This window comes from Acomys russatus, chromosome 16, assembly GCF_903995435.1.
Source record: "Acomys russatus chromosome 16, mAcoRus1.1, whole genome shotgun sequence".
Lineage (NCBI taxonomy): Eukaryota > Metazoa > Chordata > Mammalia > Rodentia > Muridae > Acomys > Acomys russatus.
The window spans coordinates 9,103,562-9,123,481 of NC_067152.1; the positions used below are offsets into that span (position 1 = coordinate 9,103,562).

The following is a 19,920-nucleotide window of genomic DNA, read 5'->3' on the forward strand; positions in this document are numbered from 1 at the left end:
TAGGCCACCGGTTTGAGATATTTTGTTACATAGTATCTAAAAACTATATTAAACACAGGATTTCAGAAATGTTCTCCTTTTTTCCCCTATCATTTTATTACTCTCCTTTCCTCTGAGATTTGAAAAGCTACCAGGGCTGTCCATCTTTGACTGTATTTTTTTAATCCAGGAGAAAGTTTAGGGCCTGTTTCTGGACTTGCGGGTCCTAAGGATATTGCTTAAAGGAGGAAACGGGAATCCCTTGACTTTGCCATCTCGGTTTCCTTCCTCATTCTACGGAAAGTACTTCCAACAGGAGCTGAGCTGGTAGGAAAAGCCAGAGTCCACAGTACGGTGCTCTCTTTAGACAGAGCCACTACCCCATTTTCCATTCCTGGTACTAAATGGAAATAGGCCAGCCCTCAATTATGCTCCCCTGTGATTCATTCCAAAGGAGGAGTCCCTCCCTCTCTGCTGCCTATAAAAGGGGAGGCAGAGCTGCCAGAAGAGCAGAGAGGCAAGGCCAGCACAGACTCTGCCACCTCTCACTGAAGACAGCTCTCTTTTCCTCCACCATGCAGATCTCCGCCACACTTCTGTGCCTGCTGCTCACAGCTGCTGCCTTCAGCATCCACGTATGGGCCCAACCAGGTGAGACTGGCCCAGCCTCCTTCTCCCTAGAGCATGCTTGTCCCTTCTCTGGGTTTTCATGAGCCATTCCAGAATGCGAATTATCCGTAGTCTTATCTTACTGGCTTTGCCAAGGTAAGGCAATAGAAAGAAGGGTAAAAAAATGCAGCCCGGTCATAGAGCCAGAACTTGAATCTGATTCCTCCAGGGTTCATCTGTAGAAACTTGTTGGTTCCTGCCCTAGCCGCTTCTGCAGTGATGAGGCCCTGGGCCATCAAAGAGGGTTCCTGGGATGATGTGTGTTCTCAGGCAGAAGAAGGAGGGGGAAGTGCCCCAGGATCTAATGGGTGCTTCAAGCAGCCCAGCTTCCAGAGAGGGCGGTTCTGTAAAGGCTGTTTCTATAAGATGCTCATAGCTAGACACCGAGCTTTCTGTTCCAAAAAGGGGGACTCGCGACTAGGGTCTCTTTACCCTACAGAGCTGGGTCATTATACTAGTGCTTTCCAATGACACTCAGAGTTGTCATCAGCTCTTCTTGTGCCTGTTGACTGTCATAGAACCTATACAAGTGAGAAAAGACTTGAGCGATATCTTAAAGGGGAGAGACACTAAACCAGGGACGGGCAACTTGTCCTTTCATCTTTTCTTACCTCCTTGACTGTTCCCTACTACTCCATTAATGGTAAATGAAAGACCTAGAATCTACCACAAGGAACCTTTTCTTGTTCTCTCCTTGTAGGTGGGGTCAATCCGACTACATGCTGCTATGATGCCAAGGATAAAAAGATCCCCATGAAGAATCTCCAGAGCTACAGAAAGATCACCAGTAGTGTCTGTCCCTGGGAGGCTGTAATGTGAGTACATGCCACCTGCCTTTGCCCCTCTGTGCTAAGTCATTCCCTGAGGCAGTAAACAGAACCACATACTCAATGTGTGGAGACTGTATCTAACACAAACTCACATAAGTCCCCGTGGGGAAACTGAAGCCCAGCACTCTCTTCAGGGCCAAAGCCAGTGAGGCCTGCATCTTCCTACTGGGCCCTTCCTTGGTCCTACTTTCTTCCTCCTCCAGCCCTGGGGTAATGTTATCAATTTGGAGTACTGCACCAGTCAGGAACCCACAAAGCACGTTACATACTCTCTAACTGAGCTCTCTTCCTTCAGCTTCAAGACGAAGAAGGGCATGGAAGTCTGCACTAAACTCCATGAGAAGTGGGTCCAGGAGGCCATGAGATACTTAGACAAGAAAACACAAACTCCAAACCCTTGAAGACCCGTGCCTGAACTGAAGCCAACCTAGGAGCCGAGAAACAAAAACTCTGCACCCTTGTCCTTTCTGAGAACTGTGCCAAGATGGGTTGATACTTCCAAGGGAGAAGGGCTGTCTGTAGGAATGTGAAATAGACATGCTTAAGGAGTGATCTTTAAGTTATTAGTATGTTTTATTTAATTTGCCATGCGCTTTGGCGTGATTTGAGTGTAACGCATGGACAACTCATGTCACTTTAATGTTGTGTTACCTGCAGAATGCTTACTGGCCCCTCCCCCATTTATTTCGCTCTGTATTATGAAAGGGCTTTGCAAGAAACAATGCAAATATTTTATTTAAAAACGTTTAGGGTAAAATCATAATATTATGATACTGTGGAATTATTATGTGTATTGACTATTGAATTTTCATATAAAATATATTTTTTCACAAAAGCCTATCTTTGATGCTGTCCTTTTAAGGAACAAAACAAAGCAGGGGGGTTGGGTGGGTAAACAGGGTGGTGAGAAGTACAGCATGGGTGCAGAGAGCACCATACATGGTGACCCCGGGTCTTTAGCTTAGGTTCTTCTTAGTGGGGAAAGCCAAACAGGCTGGAGCTAGGAAAAGCCAGGTCCACAGGTTTGCCTCTGACAGCTGACATCACCCCTAGCCGCTTTACCAGGCACCTTTTTGGTTCCCAAAGCTGTGGCTTTTCTCACAGTCTCTTATTGCACCAGACTCCTGTCTGTCTGGTCTCTTCACAGTCCTCCAACCCCATCCAGATCAAAATATTAAACACATCTCTGGCTTTGAGAATGGAGGTACCAGACCAACATGACCTTGCAAATTCCCTCCCACATCTGGGAGCCACGAGTCTTCAACCAGATCTATCTTTGCCAATCAATCAGAAAGGACAGGGAAAAGTGAAGATCCTGCACCGACAGGTTCTGGATCTTCTGACATTTCGACAGATTCTTGGATCTTCTAGCTGAGCCTCCAACAAAGCCCTAGTTAGAAACATAAGGTGTCAGGGGAGAGCTGACACCTTAGTGGCAAACAGACAGTGCACCAGTGACCATACATTGATGCTCCAGCCAAATCCAGCAGAGATTTCTGCCTCTTCTGCAGCCTCCAATCAGTCCTCATCTCAACTCAACAACAAACAGCTGCTCCAGTCCTGTCAGAGCCACCAGGAGGCAGTCTAGCATCACTCAAACTATCATCTCTCTGTCTCATGCTTCATCTCATAGCCATGAAAGTGCTGTGGGAGAGGAAGGGATAGGTGTTATATGATCAGTGTCAAGCAGAGTATCAGTGCATGCACAGTACAGAGAGGAGGAGCTCCCTGTAGCCAAGGCCAGAAGAAACTCCTCCTTTTTGTCTTCTCCTTCTCCTCCTCCCCCTCCTCCTCCCCCCCTCCTCCTCCTTCTTCTTTCTCTTTGCTTCTTCTTTCCTCACTATTTGTCTCCTTGCTTTTTTTTCCCCCTTTCTGTTTTTTTTTTTTTTTTATACTATTAAACCAAGTGTCATGTAGCCCAGATTGGCCTAAAATTCAATTTGTAGTAAAGAATGATCTTGAACTCTGATCCTACAAATTCTACCTCCAGAGGGTGGAGCAGGTTTTTGAAGTGTTGGCGATAAAACTGAAGACTTTCTGCATGCCAGGCAAGCACTCTAGCCACCTAGCGAGACACATCACCAACCCTAGTTCTCCGTTTCGTTTGTCTTTGTTGTTGTTGCTGTTGTTTTGGTTTAGTTTGGTTTTCTTGTCTCCTTTAGGCTTGGATAATTACAGAGAAGTCCCAAACTGTGACCAGAAGCAGAAGGTGATTTATAGTTGACCATCAAGGTCAACGGGATTCAAAGATTAGATGAGTTATTATCACTAGTAGACTTGGGTAGTTACTAAGCTGAGAATCTACAGTAGATCCATGGCCCTCATTCTGGCACCAGCATCATCTAGGCACTAAAAAAAAAAAAAAGCCAAAATGAGCACATTTTTCACATTTGTGAGACTATCCATCACAGATGCCCAAGTACCACCAAATACATGAATTAGGAGTGGTTGGTGGGTAGATGTCCCTTTTACCTTTTAAGAACTTACACTTCAGGTATAGGGGTTGTTGACAGGCTATATTTTGAGAGTCCCTCATAGTCTTTCTTTCTTTCTTTCTTCTTTTTATTTTATTAATTTATTCAGATTACAACTCAATTGTTATCCCATCACTTGTGTCCTCCCATTCCTCCCTCCTCCCACTTTTACCCTATTCCCCTCTCTAGGTCTTTCTTTCCATATTACAGGACTTCTATGATCTCTTGTTGGAAGACCCTATAAAGGTCGAAGTTCACCATGTCTAGACAGGTCTCCAGAGCTTGGTGCAAAATGAAGGACTCCCTTTCTCAGCGAGGGGGTTTCTTTCTCTCTGCCTGAATTCATCTGGAGACTGTCTCTAATCAGGACCCTCAGCCCTGAGAGCCAAAATGAGCCATGGCCAAAATGCAGGTTCAACTTTCTTTCTCCTGATAAGAACCTCCTGCCCAATAAGTATCTGGAGTTCCTAGAATGTAAAGCATTTCTGGCACCTCAAGGCCCAGCCAGTGGCATTCACTTACCCTGGGAACCCTCCACCCACCTCCCAAGAACTACGTATAGCCCTTGTTCACCATGGGAAAGCTACTCTATGATACTCCCCGGCCTTCTGAACTCCCCTTCTGTCACCTCTGCTCCCTTAGTCCTTGTGGACCATATCAGCTGATGATCCCTAAGGAAGAGGGAAGTGGGGTGGGGGCAGTCACAATCTCTGGCTTAGACATAAACAGTGTCATTTGTTTGATTAACAGACAGACAGCTGCAATGAGCATGCACCATCATTAAAAACCCATCATGATGATGCCCAGCTATAATAGAGCATTTAGGAGGCTGATACAGGAGGATTGCTGTAAGTTCATGGTCAGTTGCCTACACAGTGGATTCAAGATCAGCACTGAGATACATAGTAAAACACTGCCCCCCAAAGTAAAACAAATTAAATTTAAAAACTGTATAAAATAGCATTCAGCACACTGCTGACAGAAGGTGGAACAAGCTAATACTTCAGATTGGAAAGATGGAAGCCGTTGTTCCAAAGCTGTCAGGCTCTGTCTATGGAAATCTTAGCTCCAAAGGGACACTTGGCAAAAATGGTTATTGATAGTGTGCTGGCTGCTTCTGTCTGCATCTGTCAAGTTATTGCTGTAAGGAAAACAGTTTAGCAAAGAACTGGCTGTCCTTTAGTTATATGCAAGAGAATGAAGTCCTCAAATTCAATATTTATATCACAGGAAATGCAATCTGTCTGTAGGTAAAGCTCTAGCCATCTCTCTCTCTCTCTCTCTCTCTCTCTCTCTCTCTCTCTCTCTCATGGAAAACCCTCTTAGTTGGATGAAATGATGGAGAAAAATAAGACAGAAAAAAACCATAGCTTTGTTATGGAAACACAGTGTCTCTTTAAGAAGCAGATGATGAGATACTGGCTGAGTGCCAAGAGGAGAGACCCTCCCCCCGAAAGTTATTGACAAAATCATATTAAATTATCAATAAAACCATTAGTGAGCCAAGACTCACTAAAAGCCACAGTGAATTCAAAATGAACATGGTTCCCAAGATTACAGAGCACCCCCTTAGAATAAATAGCATTTATCTGAGGGCCTTGTGAATGAGTGCTAACCAATGGGGTGAGGGACCAAATGGTGTAAGCCACTTTGAGACCTTGTCCCTACAAACACCCCACACTTCAAGTTTCCCTCCTATCATGGTGACCTTAAGGATAATAGGACTCAAATATTAGACTGTGCCTAATCTCTCTGAGCCTCCACAAATGGAGATTTATAAAATATGAATAGTTCTCCCATAAACATCAGCATCACTTAGACACAAACAAAATGCAGATATGAAAATGCCAGCCACAAAGCTTCCAAAAAAGAGGGTGGGGCATAGATATTGACACTACCTGAATGAAGATACGTGAATTTAGAATTTCTCAAAATAAAACAAAACAAAACAAACAACAACAAACAACCTGAAGCACTAGGGTTTAACAAGGCTAGTGTGGGCTTATTCTTTGGGGGCTTTGAATACAACATCTTGCTCAGAAATGGCCAAGGAGAAGGAAGGAAAATGAAGACTCTCACCAGGGCAATAAGAAACAAATATCAAAAAGACAGAAGAGCATTCATTCCCAGATAGGAGATCCAAGCCTTGAACGGCTGTGGGATTGTTGCCAAGCATAGCCAATGAGAGAACTAGATACAACTACACTGTCCTTCTAAAACCTGACATAATTTACTGTGTTTACATGATTTGTCTTTGTCTTTCTGACACATGGCAATGGACAAGGTAGACCCAAATCTTCATCTGACAGAGAGGATCAGCCATGATCAAAGGACCCTGAACATCCAAGTCTATGCTATGTTGCCATAGGAATGGGCCATCTCCCTTAGGACTGGGTTAGTTGTGGTAATGGTTGATACGAACTCTCAGCTTGGCAGGGTCTGGACCCACCTAGGAGACACACATCTGCATGTGTCTGTGAGGGGTTGCTAGATTAGGTTAAATGAGATGGGGAAAGTCCACTATAAATGTAGGAGGTACCATTCCATGGGCTTGGGTTCTGGACTAATAAAAAGGGAAAATGGGAATTAAGCACCAGTATTCATCTCTTCCTGCTTGATGGCCACATATACAGGGGCTTACACCCCTTCCATCAAGGTGGATTGGACCCTCACACTGCGATCCAAAATAAACCCTTCCTTTCTTAAGTTGTTTTTAGCAGGTACTTTGTCTCATCAATGAGAAATATGGCTACTACAGTTGCGTTCTGTCTATGAGACATGAGGGAAGGACAGACTGAAAAAAAAACTTACTCCTCAAAAGACATTGATGTGTGCCTCTTAATTCCTTAGTCTAGAGGCAAACCAGAGATACATAAGGAAACCAGGTCAGTGGCATGCAGGCAGAAGTGTCTCAGGCTGCTTCCATGCCCGCTTCTGTAAACTATGCCTCAGTAAATGTAGAGGCTATCCATCCCAGGTGATAGCTGTGGTTGTTATTCATCCTAATTCTCCGAAGCAACGTCTTACAGAAAGTAAGCTGACTGAGCATCATCTGGCTGATATGCAACCACAAGTAGGTAATTGTTGAGATTGGGCAGACATTGGTACACTCGTTGTTGAAGGACTGGCCAGTATTACTGTGACCAATGGGCCCAGGGATCTAGCTGCTGTGCACATTGGTGTCCCAGCTTTGTACAAGAAGAGAGTTGATAGCCCCTAAAGAGAAATATAAAATTATGTAAGAATGAGAGCCTTTCAAATAAAAGACATTTGAGGCTAGGGAGATGGCTGAGTGGTTAAGATCACTTGTGCAATCATGAGGACAGAGGTTTGGATCCCAACACCAGAATAACAAGTCAGGCATCAATGCCTATACTCCCAGCTTCATGATGGGATGCAAAGACAAGAGAATTGGGAAATTACAGTAGAAAAACATGGACTTTATGTTGAAAGAGAGACCCTGCCTCAAAGAAATAGGTGAGGAGTTACAGAGGACAAGACCTGACACCATCTTCTGACTTTCATATTCCCACGAGCACACACACACACACACACACACACACACACACACACACACACACACACGCACACATCCTGGGAAACCAGAGAAAGTGGCCTCCATTTCACAAATGTTTTTACAGATGAAGAAGATAATTTGATTTCTTTACGTCTGTATTTTTCTCTTTTAAAGGTGCCTGGGTTGGTTTAGACTTTATGTGTTAGTGTTCTAACAGCTTTCTAGTCTCTAGACACAATGTTAGATCTTGCTAACATAGACATTGGACTTATTTACCTTTTTAAAAAAAATAGCAGAAAAACTTTGTGCATGATCATGGAGACCCTTGAGACAGAGGTCCTGCCTTGGCTCTGTTTTGTACAAGGTTAAACTGAACATTCTGAATTGTTTTCTGTTTTTATGAAAACACCATGACCAAAATCAAACAAACAAATCTTCTAGAAGGGACTGTTTAAATAAGCTTATACCCATCACTGAAGGAATTCAGAGCAGGAACTCGAGCAGAAGCCACGGAGGAATTCTGGTTACTCGTTCTCTCTATTGGTTGGTCTGCCTTTTCTTGTCAAGCCCTGGTCCCCTTGGACAGGGAAAATACCACTCACAGTGGGCTGTGCTCTCCTATGCCAATCATCACTCAAGACAATGCCTCACAGACATGACCACAGGCCAATCTTACAGAAACAGCTTTTCAGTTGGAATTTCCTCTTCCTAGGTGTCTCTAGATTGTACCAAGTTGACAACAAAACTAGCCAGCACACAATTATTATAGTACAGTAGAGATTTCACAGTATAAAGAAAGGAATTAAAAGACAGCCAAGTGGGGTCATTTTCCCCCTAAATTACACAGAAGACCCTTTGAGTTTCCATCTCTGGTCCCAGGCTCTCAACTTTCTCTTTCTCTTCTCTCTCCTCTCCTCTTCCCTTCTCTCTGTGTCTCTGTCTGTCTCTCTGTCTCTGTCTCTGTCTCTGTCTCTCTTTCTCTCTCCTTTTAAAGAATGGGATGAAATAAAATGCATGTCTATGTTTCTTTCAAGGCTGTCATGGCAAGGTCTATGAACTATAATCTATGACCTTGCTTTCTTTTGTTTATTAGAGTTCAAATCCAGGGCTCTGTGTGTGCTAGGCAAGCTTTCTGATGCTGAGTTGCAACCCGCCCCGTGACTTGGACACAGTAGACACAATCTGTAACTCAGCAAATCCAAGCCAAGGGCCCTGTTTCCAGCAATCTTTCCCTGTTCTGTTCCCAGCATTCCTAAAAAAAAAAAAAAAGAAAAGAAAAAGAAAAAGAAAACACTGACGAATCCAAGATTGTGTTTTCCTACTGGGGGACCCACTGTTGGTCCTTCTTGGAAGAAATCCCTCCACCCTGTTCACCAGACACAGAATCACATCACAGGTTAATGAGATGCCTTTTTCTGCTGGTGACTTCTGGGAAGCGGAGAACAGGAGAGCTCCACTTTTTACCTTCCACTTGCCAGGAACACTCAGGCAGTTAGATGGAACAGCTGCTGAACTCTGAAGTCTCAATATTTATTTTACTTATTCCCATTGAGGTTTCTGGATTGCTATCAAATTCCAGAGCTCAATGAGAAAAGTAAAGAACTAAGCCACTCTGTGTTCCCAACTGAACTATAAAACTATTCCTGCTAAGTGTGCATAACAATGTAATGATGTCACCCAGGCACCTCTGATGTCAGGAATGTTCTAAATTTCTGACTATGCCACAGTTTCTGAACTCCAGGCTTCCCCAGTATGCAACACTGGACTTCCTAAAACCATCTCTAGGGTATGCTGTCTTCCTTGGAAGTGGTGGGAATTCTGGGAGTCAAGCGTGGGAATCAATCTGCCCAGACATAATCTCTTTCTAACAACCGTTGGCCCACAAAGTACACTCTACTTTCTAATACCAAATGCTGAACTGCTAAGCACTGAGATCTGGCAGAGATCTGCCCACTCTTTCAAGCACTTTCTATATTAATGGGTTTAATCCTCCTAGCAACCCTTTGTGGTAGGCTTGATTGAGGGGGTGTAGATAAGCTGTCCACAGCATGAAGTTTCTCAGTGACAAAGAGTCACGAGCCAGTTCAGATATTCTGGATCCTCTGTCCTCACAATGATAGGTTACCTGAGCAGCAAGGAACAAAAGATCAAGTGTTTCGGTTCCTATTTCATTGCTTTTTAGGTAATTGCTGACTAATTGAGATGGTCTTGGTAGGCCAGCAAGAGCACCATAGCCCAGTCCTTAGGACAGACATTACAAGTTGACCATAGAACTGCCTTTTTCTAACTCAAGTCCTTCTTAGCACATCTTGCCATGTAACCTTTAAGGATCAATCTATTTGATGTGGGACTGTCCCAGAAAAGCCACAAACCAACCACATGTTGCCCTTGGGCTCACAGTCAGCATAGCAATTTACTGCAGCTGCAGTATGTTTAAGACATGGCTTCTCCTCACAGCTGATCCTCCTACACGGGAACCTAGGGTTTTACATAGATGAACACTGTGGTTCTTGTGTTCTTTGTCTTCACTGTTTTGAAGCCAATAAGCATCTTGTCTGCTGTATGTTCAGAGGATGAGGGTAAACTACAAGTCTGGCTTTCTGTGTGCTCCTGAGTCCTTAGGGTGTGAAGACATCAGGCATCTATTCTATTACACACAGACTAGTTCCAGGGAAATATATTTGATAAACAGGAGTCTGTTTTGATCTAATTTGGCAAAGGGCTTTAGCAGCTAAGCAAATAGCTTTAAAATGTGGAAGAAACCGAGGTCAAAGGTGGGGGTGGGGCTGGCAGGTATAACCAAAACCCATTGTGCGCATAAATGAAATTCTCAAAGGAGAAACAAAAGTGCGCCCATAAAATGGGCTTTCTTTTGATTTGGTGACTAGTGGCTTGAATAAACATGAGCTCTGGTGGCCCCAAATTGATCACTTCCCCCTTGATGGGGAAGCCTTTAGGACACACAGAGGAAGGGGAAGCAGGCTATCTGGATGAGACCTGATAGGCTGTAGTCATTTGGTGGGGGAGGAGGTCCCCTTCTGTCTGAGGTCTAGAGGAAGGGAATAGGCAGAAGAGGGAGGGAGGGTGGGAATGGTAAGATCCAAGTGAGGGGATAACAATTGCCATGTAATCTGAATAAATGATAATAAATAAAAAAAATGGCCACCATATATTTGAACACTCTGTCATCAGGGTGTGGCACTACTTGTGAAGGGTTAGGAGGTGTGGCCTTGTTGGGGTAGATGTAAGCTTGTTGGAGGAAGTGTGTCACTGGGGGTGGGCTTTGAGGTTTCAAAAGTTCAAGCCAGACTCAGTGTCTCAGATGCCTGCAGACCCAGATGTAGAATTCTCAGCTTCCTTTCCAGCCACCATGTCGGTCTGCACTCCCCCATGTTTCCTGCCATGATGATAATGGCCTAAGCCCCTGAAGCTGTAAGCCAACCCCCATTTAAATGCTTTTCAAAATTAAGAGTTGCCTTGGTCACAGTGTCTCTTCGCAGCAATAGAACACTGATTAAGATAGTAACTGAAATGAACACTTCTCATGAGAAGAAACTGTCTCTAATTTAAAAACATACTGATCTGGAAGGTTTTCTTCTGAAAACCTTCGCTATGGGAATTCTATCAGTTTTCTCCTTTATGGATGATATGTGGTTCTGGATAATCATAAAAACTTGTTAATTTTTATTTTTATTTTAACTGTTTTTCTTTTACTTCCAAATGAGTGCCTAACTCTTTTTTCTTATCATCAGCTTTCCTAGTTTAACTGTTTGAGTCATTTGTCCGCTCTTTTTGTTACTAATACCAATCCTAACTCTTAAATGGAATAAATGTCAAGTTGTCTTCGGCAGCTAATAACCATATGTGTGTGTGTGTGTGTGTGTGTGTGTGTGTGTGTGTGTGTGTGTATTTTCAGAGGTCTTAGGACAGCAATGAAAGGCTTACTACTTCCTTTACTAAATGAGGTTCTTGGAATGATTATATTCAATTGATGCTCCTATTGGTGATGACACTGGAAACGGCAAATCAAACAAATGATCATTATTGTCCACACTAAATTTGTATAAAAAATTTCAAAAATTGCATTTTTGTGTTTTGTTTTTTTCTGAGACAGGGTTTTCTTGCATAATATCCCTGGCTGTCCTTGACTCACTTTGTAGGCCAGGCTGGCTTCAGGTTCACAGAGATCCTCCCGCCTCTGCCTCCCAAATGCTGGGATTAAACGCGTGGGCCACCACACCCAGCCTCAAAATTGTATTCTTGTGTGAGGTGCCTAGAGGTATAGAGAGATCTTGCTGTCTTCTTTTTCCTAATATTTCTATCTATGAGTATTGGAGATGCTCTGACTGAGGAACCAGGTAATCATAATAGATTGGTGTCAGTTGGTATTTTGGTTTTAAATATTTTAAATATTTACTTAGTCCTGACCTTTTGCTTTTCTCTCCATTTTAATCTACCATATTCTAGATCAGCATTTTCAGTTTGGTATGAACTTCAAATTCACTTAAGATGTTTTTATTGAAATAAAAAATTTAGGGGTCCCTGCTTTGGGGGAGGGAGTCAAAGTCAGTAAGAATTAGCTTCCCCCCGCCCCCTTAAGAATTCTTTGTCAGTGGTGGTTGCTGTCTGGGTCAGAGTGTTCAGGGTTCTTGTTGAGGAAGAGCGAAATAGCAAGAGGTTTTGTACAAAATCACAGAATAGACAAAGCACAGAGTAGTTACAGCACAGAAGCACTGCAAGGCAGCCGTGGGCTCTGAGTGAGACTGCGCCAGAGTCTCAAGTTAGTCATGTTTCCTGGATTTCCTTCTGAGAATCCAGCAAGTGGAGTTGGCTGATAGGGCAGGGGGGCCATTGGGGAGTTTTCTGTTTTGATTGGCAGGCTAGGGTACCTAAGCCTTTGCTTGCTGCACACTCTCCCCACCCACGATGCGCCTGATTTGCATCATATGCGCACCCACTCATGCATAGGATAGTAGAGAGAGTTGTCCCTAAGAAGTTCATTCCTGGAACATAGCTTGCCCATCCAGGACAGCTGCACCACTGCTCCTAATTCCAGGATGTATCCTGGGATGTGTTTGAATAACTTCTCACAGGCAGAAGGGGCAGAGGGGGTGTGCTAAGGAATTGCTAGGGATTATTAGTGCCGAGGGACTAGTTGCTTTCTTTGGAGAAAGATGTGCACATAGCTTGGTACAGGAGGTGGTCCTGAGTTGCTAACCGTGTGTGTGTGTGTGTGTGTGTGTGTGTGTCTGTCTGTCTGTCTGTCTGTCTGTCTGTCTGTCTGTCCGTGTATGGGTAGCTCAAGCCAAGTGTAATCCTAGTTTTCTAAAGCTATCCCTACTCTTGCTGCTTCCCATAATACTAAGTTCCTGGACACTAAGGCTGTATAGCAACTGAATTACATACAAAGGTCAAGCAAGACTATCACTTCCCGTTTCCTGAAGGCGGGCCTTCTGGGCCTCCAAAATCCTTCAGGCCACCAGGTGAACACAGGGACCAAGTAGGGTTCCTAAATCCACTGGTTTTCCCATGCCGTTCCCTGACTTCTCTGTCTTGCCGCCTAGTGATTAGTTACATTTCATAACCACATAATCTCATTTTTCACTCCCATCCTCTGACAGATGCCAAGTCCCACCCACGGGTTTGTGTTTCTTCTGCCTTGCTGTCTTTCCAAGAGCTGGCCTGTGTGCCGCTGCTCATGACCCCTCCTTCATGACCTTCTGCAGGCAGAGTCTTCACTGGAAGCTTCCACCCACTCCACTCCCTATAAAGGTGGGTGGACTAGCCAGCAGAGCACAGAGGCTGAGATTAAGGCAGATAACTCCCAACTGTCTCCTCCACCATGCGGATCTCCATAGCGCTTCTATGCCTGCTACTCATGGCTGCTGCCTTCACCTCCCAGGTGCTGGCTCACCCAGGTAAGTCCCCTGTTGACCCTGTGAGGGAAGGTATCCATTTCTTAAGCCACACATCAGGGCTCTTCAGAGACTTGCTGCTAACCACTAACCTTGCAGTTTAAAGACGGGACAAGAAACCCCAACCAGTCAAACAGCCAGAACTGACACTGGTCTGCATTCATATTTCTCTTCATGTCTCTCTCTGGCTCTCTCTCTCTCTCTCTCTCTGGCTCTCTCTCTCTCTCTCTCTCTCTCCTCTCTCTCTCTCCCTTCTCTCCTCCCTCTCTCCTCCTCGCTCTCTCTCTCTCTCTCTCTCTCTCTCTCTCTCTCTCTCTCTCTCCCTCTCTCTCTCTCTCTCTTTTTCTCTCTGACATGAATACTGAGGCAGGCGCCAAGTGCATCTAAACACAGCTAGCTCTCCTCACAGTGTCTTGGTATGGATATTGGTATGGATGTGTCACAGTGAGCGTTCGGATAGTGGTGAAATCGAAGGACCTATTTTGGGGGAAGAGTTTCTGCAGGATTCTAACATAGCAGTAGTGGCAAAACAGAAGGTCCTGAGACACCCTCTAGAGCAGGTTGCTCTTGACTCTGTTTAGGAACCTGCTGCAGGTGTTTGTGCCAAACCCCGTTTTGCAATCTTTTGATGGCTTGCTTTGACTAGGCGTGTAAACTAACGCATGCTGCCGTGACAGCTAATCCAAATCGAGTCAACAAGGGGTGGCTTCTTGCCCTTAGCAAACAATAACAACACAGAGGCTTGGCTTTTGTACTGTATACTCAGGGTCCCAGCTCTGTTAAGGGAGCAAAGGAAAAGAGTGCTCAGGGGCTCCACAGGCAACACTTGCAAGTATCAGAAGGTATCACATGCCACCCCATCTTCTCCCTTCCTGGCCAAACTGGTTAATACCTCCCGCCGAGAAAAGTGGCCAAGGGTGCAGGTGAGTTTGTGCCCAGAGAGCAGGCAATGGAGAGTATTTGATGACTGATTCTGAGACTATTACATTGATGGATGTGCGCTTCTCTTTAGGACAGCAAAAGAGTGTCGGAGTGATGGGGCTTTTTCTGGCCAGGAGAGAATGATCTTTGACAGTTGTGTTCATGGTTTTGAACGAGTGGGTTTATTAAGTACACAGCAAGCCAGATTTTTCCAAAGATGGAGCGAGATAGGGAGAGGCACGAACTATCAACTCTAGTGCTCAAAACGTTCAGCAGAAACTGACTAAGGAAGCCCTTTTAAGGCAGTCATCTGGGGTTCCTAACGGATAGGGTCCCCCGGATGAGGCTTCCAAACCAAGAGTGAGTAATAACAGAAAAGTACAGCACTAAACTGGGACTCACAGCATCCATCTGAAAGTGACTGGGCGGTTGGAACAGGGAGTTCCCCTTTGAGCCTCTGATGGCAATAGTTCACATTTTAGCTGTTCTTAAGGACGTGCTACTCTTACTCCCGAGTGTCTGGCTGTCCTCTCTTTATCGACATCGAGCTTTGGTGTGAGCAGTCTGTCCCCAAGCAAGAGCTCTTGAAGAACTCTGTGAGACAGACATGTTTTTGTCTGAAATTGAGGTGCGAGAGCAAGCCCACTCCCAGAGCCAGCTTCTAAGTGATCCCAAACAACACAACGATTTAGCAATATGATGCACATTCTGTTCAGCCCTTAAATTGCCTGTATGCTGTAATATGGCACCAAGATCTCTATTATTTGGAATAAATAAGGGGATTGATTTAACACATTGGGGGGAGTGGATGTAATCAAAACTTAGTTAACTATAGACTTTGTTGACTTTTTTCTTTTTTCTTTTTTCTTTTTTTTTTTTTTTTTTTTTTCATTTTGGTGGTGTTGTTACTTTTAGAGATGTGAGTTTAATTTTTTAAAATATGCTTAGTCTGACTACTGTATGCCCAGCTGTTATAGACTTGCAAGGTAGAGGTGGGGGTGTGTGGATCCCTCCTCAGACACTGGCTTTTGAAGGATTACACAGTGAGATGGACTTACGTGGGTGGGAATCAGGGAAGGAGCAAGCCAGCTTCCAGGCTTCTCAGTGAGTTTAAATAACATATTTTAATATTTTAGTATATTTAGTGTACACATTTGTTTTTATTATAACATGGAGGATTTGGGACCCAGTCTTTGGGTTTGGATGTTGACTGATTCTAGCTCCTTCAGAGCTGGCTAAGGATGTTAATGAGAGGGCTGGATGAACCCCTCACTGAGGTTCATGCAGAGAACAGGTAGGATGTATGGCATTATTCTGGGTAACCCAGCAGCCCTCAGTAGAAGGCAGTGAGCATGTGATCAGGAGCTAGTTGCTTCTGTCTGAATTATTTGAAGTTTTAGGGCTTAGGAACTGGACAACATCAATTATAAGTAAAGGACCAAAGAGACAAAGTAGAATTAAAGTACTAAGATCATGACGGGTCTGATGTCTCGTGAATGATTTGTTAAATTCTGGAAGAAACACACCTGTCTGATCACTTAAGGAGGCAGGGAGTGTTTAAAGAAGGCTTTGTAGACAAATAAGTAAGTACATAATGTGCATAAGTATTTATCTGGAGTTGTTTTGGGGTTAGCTCTTAAAGAGAAAGCATAAGTCCTCAACTGGCTTGTTGGTTGTTGGTGTGTCTTTCTTCTTCTATATTTTTGAATATCTTATAGAAATAAGGCTTAGCATTGGACAGTTAAAACCAGGTAGTAATGTTATAGGATTTGACAGACTGCCCTCTTTTGAACTATCCATGCCTTTGTTGTGGTTAAATATTCTTTTATGGGGAGGAAATGGTTAAGACCACATGGCTAACCACGGAGAAACTTTTTTATAAGTCACAGGATACCCCCCAGGGGACCACTCTTTGGTGCTGGGAGAAGCGCCTTGGCTCCAATAATTTAGCTTGTTTCCCATTCCTTGTGCTCTCTGAGGGAAGGGCCAGTGCCTGTTCATCGTGTGGCTTCCTTTTCAAGCATAGGGAACACATCCTTCTCTGGTGAGTCTCCTTCTGTGCTGTGTCCAGGTCTCGTGGACTCCTTATAGTCCAGGCTCTGAAAATTCCATGGCCTCCCGGATCAAGAGGACTGGAGATTTAGAGGGATCCCAACAAAATGGCTGACTTAAGAGGCCAAAGGCTAAAATACTGGCTCTAGTTTCTGGCCCTTTTCTCCTCGCTGATGTAGGCCCCCAAGCTGTGGTTGCTGGACACCCAGGAGGGCAGCCTTACCATCTTACAACTTCTGTGTAACATTTCAATAGAGCTTAGATGAAGAAAAATTTGAATGAATCTTGATTCTGCTAAAATGTCATTCGCCCCCATCCAAGTATGAACCAGCCTAACAAAGTTAGCAAATCACAAATAACTACCTTGATTAGACATGCATTTTTGGTTTTTGCATCAGTTTTTGTAAATGTTGCCCTGAGAAGATCAATATCTGTAGGAATTGTAATAATCTTCAGTAATTTAATCAAACATACAGGAGCTTTAAGGCCCACACTGCATGCACCTTGCACAATCATCCATACCTCTGGTGACTTGGGTTTAAGCTTTTTTATTTTTGTCTTATCAAACAAAATTCACGTTTATTTTTTAAAATTTACCCATTTAATGGAAAATTATCTCATATTTACATTCTTTAAGCCCCTTCTTCTCATCTAGCTACTTAAACAATTCATCTCTGTAAATAAGAGTTGAATGCAAATTATATGCATACTACTGTATAGGAAATTAACATTATAAGACCATATATATTATTAAAAAATCTATTATTGTTGTTATTATTATTATCATTATTATTTTTCCTTGGGGGTTGTTTTTGTTTGTTTGTTTCTGTTGTCTTCAGACAACCCTTCTTAGCACTTGAATTTTTACTTTTCTCCCTTCTGGTTTCAGAGTCTTGAGAAACTTCCTGCACTGTTCCAAGAACCCGCAGGGAAATCAACGCCCTTGCTCAGTCAACACTCTTTGTAAATGAGAAAAGACCAAAGAAAGTGTTCACAGAGAGATGAAATCTTTACATGTTACCCCTGCAGTAGTAGTTTCAGGCACAGAAGATGCCCGTTCCCTTGTCCTAGTGACGGGCACACGGGGAGCCAGGTATCTATGGGGGTGTCATTACTCCCTCCATCACTGCCATTGTGCACACCCCTTTTCACTTTTTATGAGAGTTACTTCTTTAAAACAGAAACGGCAGTTCACAGCCTGCTGACGATGCCAATTACATTCTCTGTGGTCGGGGGAGTGGTCTCTGTAGCCACACTTGAAGTTTTGAATGAGGGAGTGTATTTATTAAGTACCTATAAAGCCAACGTAATAGTAAAAATAAAAGTAACAAACACACACACACACACACACACACACACACACACACACACACACACACACAGAGAGAGAGAGAGAGAGAGAGAGAGAGAGAGGAGAAAGTGCCCTCCCTAGAGAACAAATTAATAATGGAAAGGTAACATCATCAAATTGGGGGCTTAAACCAGCAGAAACTGGCTAAGGAAGCCCTTGTGGAGTCTCCCAGAGTACTTCCTGGCTGCAGCTCTCTGTGTCCTGCTAACGACAGTTTCCCTTCTAACTGTTCTCTGGGGCACAGTACTATTCCTTGGGATCTATTCTGCTGTTTCCTCTTCTATATCACAGAGTTGGACACTCATCCCCTTGCCAGACAAATCTTGGGGGAAACTTGACCCAAACACGCTTAGGTCAGAAATGGAAGGATTAGGGTAAACCCGCTTCAGGAGCCAGCTTCTCGGTGGGCTCAACAATCTATCACAATTTACCAGTGTAAAGTACATCGTACCTTGTCAGAGGCAGTGGGTCCCCACTGCACAAAGGAACCATGGGGAGGTGAGTGCATCACATCAAAGTACAGGGTCTCATGACTTTACCTCCACCCTTGACGCACCCTTACTTTCTCCCTATAGATTTTCTTCTTACAGACTCCAGACTAAGGGGACTTATTCTTCCTGTCCATTTCCTTCTTCCCAAATTTAGGCGCTATCCCAATTTCCTGCTGCTTTGTTATGACCGGTAAGAAGATCCCCAACCCACTACTGAAGAGCTACAAAAGAATCACCAACAGCAGATGCACCTTGAAAGCCATAGTGTGAGTAAAACACCCGACCGCACATATGCATGCAGGCATGGGCGCGCGCGCACACACACATACACACACGCACACACATGCACACGCACACACTCCTCAGGCCCCAAACTCCTTTCCAAGACACACAGTCAAGAGCTGTGTCCTAATTAAAGAATCACACTGTTTGAGAGCTGAAACTCAATCCATGAGCTTTCACAGAATGTGGTGTTTATTCCCAGCTCTCTTCATGAACTGGTTCCTGGCCAGATTAGATCTTTCCGGTCAAGAGAAAAGATGTCTTTACTGGGCCATCAAGAGCAGGAGGCAAGCCCGGCGCCCATTCTTCCTCTGACCATCATTTTTGTACCACAGTGGCCTCTGCACGCCATAACAAATGATCCGGGAGGGTTTGGGAGGGAAGGGGGAGAATTTTCGCAGTATTCTCCTGATTGTTTGTTTGTTTTCTACAGTTTCAAGACCAAGTTGGGCAAAGAGATCTGTGCTGACCCCAAGCAGAAGTGGGTCCAGGATGCTACAAAACACCTGGACCAAAAACGCCCAACTTCCAAACCATAAACAACTGTCTTTTGAGATTAAACCAGAGCCTAAGAAATGCTTGACTCCTTCTCTTCTCCAAGATGCACTCTGAGGCAATCTCTGCACCGTGCCCAAGGACTTGGCTTCGTGTAGTTATAGATGGAACTGGAACTCATTATGTTGGGTGAAATTAGCCAGACTCAAAAGATTGTGTAACTTCTGGCATGTGCAGAATCTTAAAAGGGGGGGCATGAATGTAGATGTGGGATTACTGAGGAATAGGATGGAATGGGATGGGAGAATAATTGAGGATAATAGAGGAGTGAATACTGTCAAAGCACCTTAAAGACACATATGGAAATGTCACAATATGATCCACTGTTTTGCACAATGAATATACACTAATTAAAATTTAATATTATATATATATTGGTTTTTCAAGACAAAGTTTCTCTGTGTAATAGCCCTGGCTGTCCTGGAACTCTCTTTGCAGACCAGGCTGGCCTCGAACTCACAGTGATCCTCCTGCTTCTTCCTCCCAAGTGCTGGGATTAAAGGTGTGTGCCACCATACCCAGCTCAAAATGTTAATATTTTAAAACAAGTTACATTTAAATAATTGGAGTTTTAAAGCATATTTTTCATGGATATCAGTTCGTTTGTTGGGTTGTTTGTTTGTTTGTTTGTTTGTTTGAGACAGGGTCTCACTGTATCATCCTGGCTGTCTTAGAACTCATTGTGTAGACCAGACTGACTTCAAACTCACAGAGATCTATCTGCCTCTCCCTTTAAAGCGCTGGGATTAAAGGCATGCTCCACCATGCCAAGCCTAAATGATTTTTATTGGTATATATCAAGAATACATAATATTTTACCACAACATGTTATTTTTAAGTTCTAAAGCTTTGAGATTCTTGTCCATCTGTTAGTTCTGGTTAAG

General features: G+C 43.8%; 1 protein-coding gene across 4 annotated transcripts in view; it reads left to right on the forward strand.

Annotated features, from left to right (window-relative positions):
• Positions 1–19,398, forward strand: part of LOC127200058 (eotaxin-like) — a 30,457-nt gene extending 11,059 nt beyond the window's left edge. Inside the window, exons 1-3 of one of the 4 annotated variants that reach the window (XM_051158120.1) lie at positions 502–630; positions 1,349–1,463; positions 18,915–19,398. In XM_051158120.1, the coding sequence (XP_051014077.1) occupies positions 555–630; positions 1,349–1,463; positions 18,915–19,020 (297 nt within the window). In that variant the 5' untranslated portion in view covers positions 502–554 and the 3' untranslated portion in view covers positions 19,021–19,398. Of the gene's footprint in view, positions 1–501; positions 631–1,348; positions 1,464–1,773; positions 1,917–13,200; positions 13,388–18,353; positions 18,466–18,914 lie in introns of those variants that run through there. The other 3 variants (XM_051158117.1, XM_051158118.1, XM_051158119.1) reach the window with 3 other exon arrangements.
• The last annotated feature ends 522 nt before the right edge of the window (positions 19,399–19,920 follow it).